This window comes from Columba livia, chromosome W (assembly GCF_036013475.1).
Source record: "Columba livia isolate bColLiv1 breed racing homer chromosome W, bColLiv1.pat.W.v2, whole genome shotgun sequence".
In the NCBI taxonomy this organism is placed as follows: domain Eukaryota; kingdom Metazoa; phylum Chordata; class Aves; order Columbiformes; family Columbidae; genus Columba; species Columba livia.
In genome coordinates this window covers 15,491,956-15,505,933 of record NC_088641.1, presented here as the reverse complement: position 1 = coordinate 15,505,933, position 13,978 = coordinate 15,491,956, and the positions used below count along the sequence as shown (strand labels likewise).

At 47.1% G+C, this 13,978-nt stretch overlaps 1 protein-coding gene across 24 annotated transcripts in view; it reads left to right on the top strand.

Moving 5' to 3' along the window:
* Positions 1–13,978, top strand: part of LOC135577146 (arrestin domain-containing protein 3-like) — a 63,036-nt gene that overhangs the window by 34,146 nt on the left and 14,912 nt on the right. For 3 of the 24 annotated variants that reach the window (XM_065044936.1, XM_065044941.1, XM_065044948.1), the window contains 2 exons: positions 9,034–9,176; positions 11,105–13,566. In XM_065044936.1, coding sequence (XP_064901008.1) covers positions 9,034–9,176; positions 11,105–11,263 — 302 coding nt within the window. In that variant the 3' untranslated portion in view covers positions 11,264–13,566. Of the gene's footprint in view, positions 1–5,334; positions 5,503–9,033; positions 9,177–9,921; positions 13,567–13,978 lie in introns of those variants that run through there. The other 21 variants (XR_010468729.1, XR_010468730.1, XR_010468725.1 and 18 more) reach the window with 14 other exon arrangements.

The window sequence follows — 13,978 nt, the reverse complement described above, 5'->3', positions numbered from 1 at the left end:
ATAGGATATGCAACTAAACAGAATTCTCAGAAAACGTTATTTGAGCTTACAATTTACTTAACAAATCCTGACCCAAGAGAGGTATAGGACTTTTGGGCAAATACAAGAATTCATGTATTAAAACTTTGTTCCAAATCTGGCATTCCATTTGTCTCAAAAAATGGCCTTTCTTTCGTTGTCTCCCATGCCCTCAAAAACTAGCATGGTGAATTTACTAAGAAGTCTCGTACAATTAATTACCATAGGATAAGTCTACCAACAAATTTTTGGTTTAATTGTCCAGTTTCATTAGAACTACGGGTCTGCTCAGGATGCCTTTAAACTTCACCCTCGGACGGCTCCATTCTATTACATCGCTGCAGTGGGGGGAGAGAGAACCCCCCCTTTCACTGCTTTAAAAGCGGGCAGCCAGGTTTTTCCAGTTGTTCTTTCTTTCTGTGCAGTGTAGATATAACCAGGGTCACGCAGCTGGCATACTGGCTGGTACGAAGTAGGAGGCTCTGGGAAACTTCTCAGTTACAATGAGCTGCACACAGGCCTGGGATATTTTGCTCTTTTGTTTTCCCATTTCATTCCAGCCATAATACACTTTATATGCAATTTCAAGTAGCTCAGCAATAGTCACATTCCTTAGCTTCATTTACCTTTTACAATTTAGAGTATAAACCAGTATAATAAACATAAATCCATTATTCTATTTTCCTAGATCCAAATCAGTTCACATTCCAGCAACCTTTAAATACAACTTCATAACTTCATACAATACCCCAAGTTCACATCTATCATAGTATTTTAACAATTTAAATGCTTTTCTAACAATATAAGCGATTACTTTAATGTGTAAGGATGCATCCTAAGGGGGAGCAAGGTGGAATTTTAGCAGTGGAACTGGTTCCCATTTTGTAATTATCTCCCCAAACAAGATTCTTTTGGTACCGAATATGAATATACAAACTAAAATACTGAGCTCAGATATGAAAACCATATACCAAGTTCAAATAAGCAGATGGATCACACTTACACCAATTTAAGACAATATCTCAATTTTTTGCATTGCACCTTGAACCGCTTACTGCTCAGCCAGGTGGAGATACCTCTGGGTCTCCCTGACAAAATGGGTCAGTGCGCGCTGGAGGCCCATTTGGCATCCGCCCCCCCCCGCAGCAAGCTGGACTGGGCAAGGCCTTTTTTTTTTTTTTTTTTTTTTTTATAGTGTCTCATCTGGTGCGCTACAACTGTTATTCTAAAACCATGATTCTTCACTTGATGTGCATACAAAAAGGCCAAATTTAGTGCACCGAGATGAGAGACAGCCTGTCACAGAGTTGCGCAAGTCTGGATATTGGAATAAAGCTAGTACGCTAGAAAAAAAAATATAACAGCTACTACACATAAAATTTTAACATCACGTTCACGCAGTAAGGAACTAAATTACTCATGATCTTTTGTACTATCACAAAACGCACCTTTTGAGTCAACCGATTTTCATGAATCTCTGTGAACCTACTGTACCATATAACAAAGACCTACCAAAATTGCAACGTGCTTAAACAGATACCCACAAAGAAAACAGGCTAATAAGGAAAACATTGTGCAGACTTCAGCAAGTTTACTGTGACCTGCGTGTTATCAGTTAACTCTCTCTCAGCTGTCTGAAATGATTTAATGATCTCTTGTAGGGATTTATTTTGTCTTACTCTTCTCGCCCTAAAAACAACATTAATTGCAATAAGGTGTTATACTTCAAGATTCTATTCCCCGGACACTTTTCCCAATCATTTAACTTATACAGCAGCCACCATTAATTACAATATTTTACAAGATCTTCTTTCCTCATATTTCCAAGTGCTTCCCTATGTTTTGAAACACCTCCCAATACCAATTTTTTATGAACATGACTGAAAACAGTAATTTCTGACCCCACGGAAAAGCACAGGGCTGCTTGCAGCGTGAGTGGGAAAAGTGGAGAGAAAGTTTTACGGTGCACTTATACCACAAAGAAACAATTCTAACAACAACCAGTAAAACAATTAACTCACTTTCCTGACAAGCTGCTTGACTTTCAGAGAGGCAATAAACAGGAGCACATAATATGCACTGTAAAACTCGCAAATAACATGTTGATAGCAAACTTTAGCATTCTCTACTGCTATTTTCAACACCAGTACTTCCTTAACTTCTAAGTTTTATACCCTGAGTCCCCAGGAGCACCGCCTTTCCCGTCATGATTATCATGACCACATTGCCGACTGTCAGATTCACTTGCTGTTAGCTGATCTAATCTGTCACACAGTTCTGTTGTCCAGTTCTATTTTCAGTGACTTCTTCTGTTCTCTCGTGGAAGTTAGAGGGTTAAAATGCAGGAAAAGCAGATTGGTAAAATTGGTAAAAGGAACTGATAGTACACTTGTTTACGACTTTAGCATTCTCAGCTTTCACAGGTTCTTTGAGTAACTTGTCTGACACCAATCCTCTGGACTTGCTGTTCTCACCAGGGTTAGATGATGGTACAGGAGGCTAACCGTTTGGCATTGTTCCTCCCCCCGCCCCAGACTGCTGAACCATCGGGGGTGCCGAAAGCACAGCAGGGGATGGAATAGGGAGGGTATCGCAGACACAAACCGGGTGAATTTCACCACAACTTTCAGGATACTTATCAGGCTGCAACGCTGCAAAAATTCCGGCAGCAGCAGACCGTTCAAGCTTCCATGTAGTTACTAATGATTTAGCTTCTGTATGTCCATTGCTGACTTTATCCCATAATTTCTGCTCTATACTGTCCCAAAGTTCAAGTTTTGAGTCACTAATGCTCGTAACAGTCTTTTCAGGTTTTAATTGCTTCACTGTAGTATTTATCAGTTTCCAGATGGTTACAAGGCCGAGAATATATCTTTCGCGGTGACTAATTGCCTTCCACAACACAGTTCCCATCTTTTTCCAAGTCTCTATTTGAAAAACTCCTGACAGGTCAGCAGGATACCTATTGCCTCTGCACCAAGTTAATAGTCTTTTAAGGTTCTTCGCTGATAACGCAGATATGCCCGTTTCCATCGGCGGAGCGGAAGGCTCCATTTTGCCGAGTTTCTGTGAAGCTACCACGGCTAAATTCTTTTCCACTTTATGACGCTTAATATTATTAATTACTTCCCTCCACAGTTTCTTCAGTTTCTTAGCTGTTTTATCCTCGTCTATGACCATATCCCACAACACATCCCCTAATTTCCTCCACTCTCCTTCATCAAACAATAAATCAGGATCCTGAAAACACCCCTTAGTTTTCCCCGTTGCTACTAGACCAGCTAGCTGTTTAACGCAACTATAATCAACCCCCCGCTTTTCTAAAAAGCTTTGTAATAAATCTAGGGCTACTTCTAAATCCATTTCTCTGTTATTCATCATTTTAACCCTTTTCTCCGTTATTCATCACTTTTAATCCATTTCTCTGTTATCTGTCACTTTTAATCCGTTTCTCTATTATCTATCACTTTTAATCCGTTTCTCTGTTATCTATTTCTCCGTTATTCATCATTTTTAATCTATTTCTCCGTTATTCATCATTATTAATCTATTTCTCCGTTATTCATCATTATAGTACGGTACCTCTTGCTAAATTAAGAGACCTCTTGCAGCCCTTGTTTCCTGTAGCCCAGCACTGGCGAACTTCAGTCGGTTCAGGCTTCGGAGTCGACACACCGCAGCACAGTGTTCGGTCGCTCTTGCCCGCCGGTCGCTGCTCTCCCGGCGCCTTTTGCTTCTATCCGCCGCTTCGGATCGCCGGTTCGGGCGCCAATTGCAGAGAAAAGTCCCATCAGAGTTCCAGACCCGAGCGGACGGAGGAAGAAATGCAGCCGACTCAATATGAGTGATAAAGCATACTTCAACTTTATTGCCCGAGATAGCGTGCATTTATACCAAATACCATAATTATGCATACTTGTCTCTATCTAATAGGCTAAGCACATTTACTTACTCCACCTACTTGGGTTTAGCTAGCTATGCACATCCCACATTCTTCTGACTCTTATCTCTTCAAAAATATCCTGACCCTGCCTTAGTTAGTACTTTTCCGTTCCCCCCTTTCCCACGGCCTAATAGACAAGGTAACTAAGGCCTACTTATGTCAACTAAAATGGGCTCTGCTCGTACAGTTGCTTGGTGGACTCATGTCTGTGCTCCTTGAGCCAATCCCCGACATGGACCAAGAGGTTAGGATGTTTTTTTTCAATAATTGTTATTCCAAACATACCACACTCATCTTGTTACTGTTTTCAGTCACATTCCCATGCATATCTTCTGGGCAGTTTTCCGACCCACACATTCACATGCCCAGGCCCAACATTTATACATCATGTATATGGGGGCAGTTTTCCATCCTGAGATATTCTCACTGGCCTGAGCTATCACTCCTTACACTCATAAAAAACATATTTCTATATAACCTGTCCAAGGCCCTTCATGTTTTGACTAATTGCTGTAATTTAATCATGTTAGTATTATTCGTCCAGATGGTCATGTTAGTATTGATCTTCCTTTATCATCCAGGTGGCTGCAACCACATGTTCTGCTGTTCCCACACCTTTCTGCCACAGTAGTGGGCCAGGCCCTGGCATCATCACTCTGCTTGGGATCAAGGGTTGGCTAGGACCTGCTAATGCACAGCTCAGTCTTTACAGGGGTCCTCTGAGGAGCTGGCGAGGTGAGCCTGGGCTTGCACTGGCCCAAGGCATGCTGTTATAGAGGCAGCCCCTGTGCTGTGAGCAGAGGTTTTAGGGGCATCAGCCGTGCTTATCCCAGCTATGGTACTGCAGAGAAGCAGCAATTTTAACAGTCACTGCAGCCATGTGAGCTGGCCCTTTGCAGGGTTGTACCAGCACTGCTGCAGCTGGGAACCCATCAGACCTGTAGCTGTGGACTCACATGATCCCAGCAGCGGTGTGGCCCCTCGCTCATGGGGCTCAGGTAGCAGAGCAGGCAAAGTGGTAGGTCACTACCTGCCAGAGGCCAGGCTGTGTAAGGCAGCAAGTGTGTGATGAGCTGCAGAGCAGCAGAGCAGCAGCTCCTTGGCCTGCCAAGTCCTTTTGTAAATGATCCTCTTGTGCGCTTCCCAAACACCCCTAAAATAGACTTTCCTGGCAGCTCACCACACTCTGAGATCTTTCCTGGTACAGCTGCATGCAGTCATATGGTGGCTCCCAAGCTAACTTGGTGGAAACTAACCTTGTGTGCATGGCTTATTCCCTGGCCAGTGCCCTTCCCCACCACCTACCAAACCTCCTTTCTGGCAGGCTTCTTGCCTGGGTCATCTCATTGGTGCTCCCTCCCTCCCTGTACTAGACTGGAAGCACTGGGGCGTGGACTATCCAGGCTGCGTGGGCACCACACAGCAGCCTATCAACATCGACACAGCCAGGACCATGTTCAGCCCCCAGCTATGGCTGATCCAGCTCTCTGGCTTCAGCCTGCCTGCCAATGAGCTCAAGCTGAGGAACAGTGGGCACACAGGTGGGTGCAAAGGCACAGGCTAGAGCTCAGGCAGAGCCTGCTTAGCCTTTCCTGGCAGGACCAGACTTCTCTGACACCCTTCCCTGGGCTCTGGGAAGGGGATTATCTTACAGGCTGCAGTTGCATTGCCTTCAAGGCCAAAAGGGAAGCATTGGGCTGCTGAGTCCATGTGCTTTCCTGGCTGGAGGGGAGAAACCAGGAGACAGAGAACTCACTGCCTTTGGGAGCTTGCTCCAGGAATTTGTTATAACCCATGTTTCCTTTAAAAATGTGTCCCTGGTATTTCTGATGCAGGTTTACGGCAAATGGTTCCTCTCATGCATTTCATTTTTAAAGGATTATTTAGTCTCTGATGTGGCTTAGCCTTTAAGGTTAGGATACAGTCTTTTAGGATACAACATTGGCTGACTTCTTTGAATGTGTGTTTTAGGATGCTGTCTCAGGATCTTAAGACATTTTGTAGAGGTTTTAGAATGTTTTTTGGAAATTCCAGACACAGATTATTTTAGTATCAGTCTGACCATGCCAGATATGGAGGGAAAAACCCATCTCCTTCCCACTCGCCACCTCATAGCCAGGAATGGTGGTCCTGGTTGCTACTGGCTCTTTCTGGGAGCACATTGAGTGTTTTGTACATGCTGGTGTCTGTCAGTCCCTGAGCTTAGAAAAGCTGGCAGAGACAGGGATTTGAATTCTCTGAAGGTATCACACAGTATCGCAGTATGTTTGGGATTGGAAGGGACCTCGAAAGATCATCTAGTCCAATCCCCCTGCTGGAGCAGGAACACCTACGTGAGGTCGCACAGGAACATGTCCAGGTGGATTTTGAATGTCTGCAGAGAAGGAGACTCCACAACCTCCCTGGGCAGCCTGTTCCAGTGCTCTGACACCCTCATTGAGAAGAAGTTTTTTCTCAAATTTAAGTGGAACCTCTTGCGTTCCAGCTTGATCCCATTACCCCTTGTCCTATCATTGTTTGCCATTGAGAAGAGCCTGGCTCCATCCTCATGGCACTCACCCTTTATATATTTATAAACATTAATAAGGTCACCCCTTAGTCTCCTCTTCCCCAAACTAAAGAGACCCAGCTCCCTCAGCCTTTCCTCATAAGGGAGGTGCTCCACTCCCTTAATCATCTTCGTTGCCCTACGCTGGACCCTCTCCAGCAGTTCCCTGTCCTTCTTGAACTGAGGGGCCCAGAACTGGACACAATATTCCAGATTTGGTGTCACCAGGGCGGAGTAGAGGGGAAGGAGGACCTCTCTCGATCTACTAACCACCCCCCTTCTAATACACCCCAGGATGCCATTGGCCTTCCTGGCCACAAGGGCACAGTGCTGGCTCATGGTCATCCTGTTGTCCACCAGGACCCCCAGGTCCCTTTCCCCTACACTGCTCTCTAATATGTAATTTCCCAACCTATACTGGAACCTGGGGTTGTTCCTGCCCAGATGCAGGACTCTACACTTTCCCTTGTTAAATTTCATTAGGTTATTCCCCGCCCAACTCTCCAGCCTGTCCAGGTCCCGCTGGATGGCAGCACAGCCTTCTGGCATGTCAGCCACTCCTCCCAGCTTAGTGTCATCAGCAAACTTGCTGATAGTACACTCAATTCCCTCATCCAAATCGTTAATGAATATATTGAATAATATTGGCCCCAGTACTGACCCCTGAGGCACTCCACTAGAAACTGGCCTCCAACTAGACTCCACACCATTGACTACCACTCTCTGGCTTCTCTCCTTAAGCCAGTTTGCAACCCACCACCCCCGGCTGACCTCGACCACGAGGTTCAGCCGAGATTAGGATGCTCAGAGGGAAACGTACAGGGACAGCGTGATTCCCGGCGAGTCCCGATCCCCGCAGCCCCAGCAGCCATTGCGAGAGAGCGGCTGACGTTGGGGGGGGCGTTCCCACGGTGACGGCAGGAGGTTTAAAAGCGGCTGAAACTCGATACTAGCGTTCAGTCAGCTGATCAGAGCCAGCCCAGCGAGAGCCGGAGCCGGCGGGGTTCAGCCGACCACGAGGTTCAGACAAGATTAGGAAGCTCAGAGGGAAACGTCCTTGGCACCAAGGTCCAAGGCACCTCCTTGCCCTGGTAGCTAGTGACGTGGAACTGATCTGTGTATGCAGCAAACTCAACAGATTGGACTCACTGTGCATGGTCAGATCAGTCATGCAGTGCCTGCACAGAGCTTTCTATTATTGCCTCCTGCCCTAGCATGCCTGCAGAGTTAAACTAGTTGCCATTTTAGACACCCTGACATCTGGTGTTGCTTGGTTTTCAGAAAAGCAGTCAGAACATTTTAATTGGGGTGGGAGATAAGTAGTTGCTCACATACTTATAAGATGCTTTTTCTTTATTCTGGCAACTGCTGGTCTGCTTTATAAAAAGCCATAAATAAAAAGATGCAAGTCTACCAAGTCTACTAAGATATTTGCACAGTTACTCTTTTTTGGAATATAAAGTATATACACCCTATAAGCTTTTGCAAGGGCCTGAAAATTACTCTGGTAACTAGTAGAATTAATGTACTGATTTAGATGTACAAAAGAGATGTAAAAGCAGATAAATTCCCAGGGATGGAGCAGTCTCTCGCTTCCGGTATTTGAGTTTTGTATTTCTGAGCCCAGTAGCAGGGAACGCCACAGAGAACAAATGACTCATCACAGTCCTGTTACACTGTTAATCCCAAATCTGTGCCCTAGGTCTATGATGTGACTGAGACACTTCACCTGTAAAGGAGGAGGTAGGAAAATAGTTGATTTTTTTAAAAGGAGGAAAAGGTGCCTAGAAGAATAAGACAGCCTTTCTTAAGGTCCAGGGATGATCTCGATATTTTTGCTGCATGTCCAGGTAACTCAGCTTTTAGATCTGCTGTTTGAGTCCAAGATACCTGGCTAAACCACATGAAAGTAAAAGGCAAAACCAAGTATGTATTTACTGTACCCAAAGAAGCAAAGTTTTGGCTCTAAATACTTTCAGAAGATTTAATGCTTCTGTGTCACCAGCTCCAGTGCTGGTCAGACACTCACAGGCCCCTTTGTTTGAATGGTCCCAGTTTGCCAAGTGCAGCAGCTCTCTGTCCCTGAATGTCCTGCTCTCATAGGTATTCACCACTCTGTCAATATCTTTCTCCATGAGTTTTGTCCACAGTCTCTTTATATTATTCTCACTTACTGAATAAATTGTTGGATCACATCTGGCCTGGAGCTGGCCCCTGGGAGTCTCTGCGGGAATGGGGGAGAGGGTGCCTATTCACTTTCCAGCATTTTCATAGCAGCTATTTTTGAAGCTGATGTATTTACCAGGGTGTCTTGCAACCTGAAGCTGAAAGTTGAAGCCTGTTGCATTGGCACACGTCTGGGCATTGACCCACCCATAGCCTCATTAAAGATGGAAAGCAACCTTGTTTGTTGTAGCAAATTTCCGCAAGCCCAGGGTGACTCCCTGGAGACATCTCTGCGTACCTTGTGGGATAGACTGGACTTTGTGTTTTACTGACTGACCTCTTCCTTCTGCCCTTGCAGTTGTCCTTGAGCTGCCTGAGTCACTGGCCATCACCAGTGGCTACACCCAGCAGTACCAAGCCATGCAGCTGTACCTGCACTGGGGCTCCCTGTCAGGACCCAGCTTGGAACACACCATCAACAGGTGCCACTTTGCTGTAGAGGTAAGGAGCCCTTGTGGTGGTGCATGCATCCTTTCCTCTCCTGGTGCTGGAGTGCTGTCCTGGTCCTAGCCTATGGCCCTGGTTGTCAATAGATGAAAGCTGTAACTACTTGGCCAGGACCCCTGCTCCCCGGGCAGCTTTGCAGCAGCAGAGATCAGTGTAGGAACCCATGCTTTGGTGCCGAGTACACAAAACAAGAGCCAAACTCATACTGCAGCGTGCAGTGCAGAGGTGAGGAGGAGACATGATGCTCTGCCCGCAGGTGGCCTGAGGCTGATCATGTGTGAGCAATGCAGTCTGTCCCTCTGCTGCAGCCAAATCCTGGGCTGATGGAGCAGGAGCCACAGCAGTCCCCAGGCTGAGGAAGCCAGCTCCTCGGGCAGCCATGAGCAACCTGCTTTGGGAGCTACAGGAACTGATTACTCTGTACACATTGTCTTCCTGCTCTGCAGATCCCATCTGGCTTCGTTCCTCCTTCAGTAGTGCTGTCCTCATACCGAGTCCAGCTCTGCAAATACAACCCCCCAGTATCCAGGGCAGAATACTGGTTTGCTGTCCATGACCAGGGAAGTTCCTGTGGGCAGCCCTTCATGCTTGCTGCTTCGCAGTGGCACACTTTCTTGGTCCCATGTGGCAGAATGCAACCACCCCTCTCTCCCCCTCCCTCCTTCAGTATGGAAGGAGTGGGCACATCTTCCTCTTTCTCTGCTAGTTGAGGCTAACAGCTTCTTTTGTTTGGCCCCAGAGCACCCTGGCCAGGGCCATTAGAAGAAGGGAGTGCCAAGGCACACTGGGTGCAGGGGATGTTTGGAGGCTTCAGGGGCACCCACAGCCAGTGTGGGGGGTGCAGAGAAGCTTCTGGAATGCCTACAGTCAGATCTGAGCAGATAAAAACTGGATTCTCGCCGAGACTCCGCCCATTGTCACGGGTCTCTCGGAGCACGAGCAAGATGCTGCCGCCGAGAGCCCCCCTCCCCGGGATGGGGACTCCGCTTGCCTTGCCGCCACGTGTGTAAGTAAAACTTCTCGCAGGATTGCGAGTATATTTATACTTTTCATGCACATATGCATGTATAACTTTCCGCGCTCCATATGAGCGCGTGTAAAATTAATCCTCGCACAATCGCGAGTGTATTTTCCTCCCGTGCACATATGCACGAGTAACTTTCCGTGCACATTTGCACGCATACTTTAAATTATTTCCTCGCACAATCACGAGTGTATTTTCCTTCCGTGCACACTTGCACGCGTAACTTTCCGTGCCCAATACGAGCACGTGTATAAATTATTTCCTCGCACAATCGCGAGTGGCTGCCGAGAGCCCCTCGCACAATCGCGAGTGTATTTTCCTCCTGTGCTTCCACATAAACACGTGTAGGATTCCGTGCACACTTGCACGTGTAAGTAAATTAACCCTCGGAGGAATTGCGGGTGTATTATAAATTTACCCTCGCGGAATCGCGAGTGTACACTTCCCGTACTCACTACGAGTGTGTGTATCTCTTTAATAATAATCCTGCACTGTGTTTAGGCAAGTGTGTATTTCTCTGGGACTCAGGGACGGCTCCGGCATTGTTTTGGGTGAAGCCACGTGCATGCACGCTGTGGACCGCCTGTTGTATTAGTTGCTGCCTCTCAATAATTTTCCTCAACTGATATCCGAACCTGTATTTAAGTCACTTTTGGAGTGCTAAAACCCTATTTCTCACCGGTTTAATAAAAGTTGGTTTTGGACCTTGTTGTCCCTTAAATTAACCTACGGGGTGCCTCCGTGACATCCCACCAGCATATTCCCTTCCTAGGAGGGGTGTTCAGCACAGTTAGTGCATGTCTCTCCCAGCCCTTGCTCTGGCAGGCTAGAGCCCCATGGCACTAAGCGCCTCTTGGAGGTGCCCATCCTGCATCAGGGTTGCATGTTTCCCTTCCAGATCCATGTGGTCCACTGCAACACCAAGCATGAGAGCTTTAAGGAGGCAATGGTCTACCCGGATGGCCTGGCTATACTGAGAGCCTTCCTGGAGGCAAGTCCCATAGCTCAGCCCTGGGTGAGAAGGGGTAGGAGCAGTGCTGGGGGAGAGTGGGACTAGGAGGGCAGAGTTAGGCACAGTTTTGGGGACAGGCAAAGGTGCAAATGTACCTGGAGAAAGAGAGGGCAAGGCAGCCCTGATGGGAGGAAGGGGTCACTTAGGACAGGGTACCCCTCTCAGGGAATAATTCTTCCCTGGTGGTACCGCCATCACCACCCAGTCTTTGTTCAGCCCCAGTGCTTGTCATTTCTGTGGCGTCTCTGTGTTGCAGGTTAGGCCAAGGAAGAACCCATACTGTCAGAAAATACTTGAGCAACTGTACAAAATCCAAAGAGAACATAAGGCCCTGTCCCACCTAGTACTTGTCCGAGAAGCTGCAGCCCAGCAGAGAAACCCACTGCATGGCAGAGAGGCTGCAGCAGGCATTTGCCATGTGTATGTGAGAAGGGGAGCATTGCACAGCTTGTACAGAAACAGCTTTCCAATGTGCCCTATGCTCTCACATGCTTTCCCCTGCCTCCACGGCAAACCTACTGACCTTTCTCCAGCACACTAGGTGCAGCAGGGAGGACCCTGGCATATGTGGTGCCAGGCTGGGCTGGAGGGATGCTCCAGATTAGGTCTGTTCCCATGATCTCCATGCTGGTCCTGCTTGTTGTCCTCCAAGGGGTTGTCCCACTCTTGCTCTCACGGTGTTTCTTCTCCCAGGAAAGGAAGTCTTGGTGCCTGGATTCAACATCACAGGCCTGCTGCCTGCCAACCTGAAACTCTACTACCACTACAGTGGCTCTCCGATCACCCCTTCCTGCTACCAGTGGATGGTCTTCAACCAGGGCATACTGCTCTCTCATGAACAGGTCCATCAGGGCAAGGAGCTCCATGCTCAGTCTTTCCCAGCCTCTCTCTGCAAACATACACCATCTGCATCTGTCCCCTGAGGCTCGTCTGGCTTCCAAAGGCAGGACACACCCTGCTCTGTTCATGCTGCTCTCTTTCTAGATGTCAGTGCTGGTGACAAGCCTGAGGAACGATGACAGCAAACCTCTGCAGAACAACTTACAGCTGGTGCTGGACCTGCATGGACAACAGATGCCAGCAAGTTTCCAAACCACCCTCCTTTTGGTGAAGTAGCTGCCTTCTGGTAAGGAGCATGTGAATGTGCTCAGGCCTCACCCAGCCGCGGGGTAGCAGAGATGGGGCAAGGAGTGGGAGTTGAGGCTTCATGTCTCTTTTGGAAATGCAGCATTTGCATGGGTTAGCTCTGCCAGGCAGGTGACTGGTCTTGCCAGGCAGGCACTGGTCTCAAGATCCCACTCTCCCCCATTTCTGCGCTTGTCCCACCCTGCATGGAGAGGATTGGTTTCTAGGAACTAGTTTGTCCTTGGTCTTGCAGAAGCAACAGTAGCATGGCTGGGGTATGTGTGGTCAAGGGCAAATAGCCAACTCCTAGCATCCCAGACAGATTCTTCATCCCCAAACGCAATAGCTAATTTGGTAGGAGCTGCAGAGGTACATGCTTGCAGCAAGCATCCCACTGCCAAGTGCCAAGACCTGCAGGGGACTCCTCCCGAAGGCTGCACTCTGCCAGTGGGTGACACAGCCATCCTGGCCAGGCGCACGGTCCCCTGCTTGATGCATCCCCATCTACCTGTCCTCTGTTTGTCCTTGAAGGCTTTTCTTGTGTTAGTAGTTTCCAATGATGAGAAGAAATTCATGTTAACCCTCAGGTATGACTATCACTTTGCATCACTGAATTCTTGCCCGTTACTGCTCTCTGAGATCACTGAGGGTTTTCTGTCCAACATCCGATTCCTTTTCAGTTTTGAGAGGTGACTCAGATTTGTCATTCCCCTTGGTTGGAAAAGAGTATACATGATACTTAAGGTCCGTAAACAAAGACTTATTTTGCAGCTCGGCCCAATTGGTAAATGATTTAGTAGTGACAGAAAGATTTACATAAAAAGAGTTTTGAGGCACATGTGGTGTGGGAATGGCAGGATGTGCAGTTCCAGCTAAATAGCCTTGGACAGGTTATACAGAAGTATGTTTTTTATAAGTATAAGGAATGATGGCCCAGGCCAGTGAGAATGATATCTCGGGTCAGAAAAATGCCCCTATATGTATGATGTGTGAATGTTGGGCCTGGGCATGTGAATGAGTGGGTTGGAACACCACCCACAAGATATGCATGGGAATGTGACTGAAAACAGTCATAACATGAGTGTGGTGTGTTTAGAATAACATTTTTTGAAAAAACTATCTAACCTCTTAGTCCATGCCCATATCTGTAAACCTATACATTGAGAACTGTTAATAAAAGAGAGCTCAGCTCTGGCTGGCTCTGCTCTCGCTGCTAACAAGAACTCTGTGCCTGTGTGTCTCTGTCTGTGTCTGTACGAATCATTCCTCATCGCCACAATGTGGGGTTTTAAACCTTACGTTACTACCCTGTTTCCCCAAAAATAAGACAGGATCTTATATTAATTTTTGCTCCAAAACTTATTACTTTTTTACATGTATAGCTGCCAAGGCACTATTTAAATTGACTTTTTAATGAACTGTAACTAGGGCTTATTTTTGGGATAGGTCTTATTTTCCAGGAAACAGGGTATATAACTTAATAAAAGAAAAGCAAAAGAATAGAAAAAGGGGGGGGAGGGAAGGAAAGAGAGACAGAGATTTCACCACCCTTATGGCTCCTACGATGAGAATGATGGGGTTCATAGTCTGGATCCAACAATGTGTAGTGTCCTCTGGGGTCTGGCTCGGTTCATG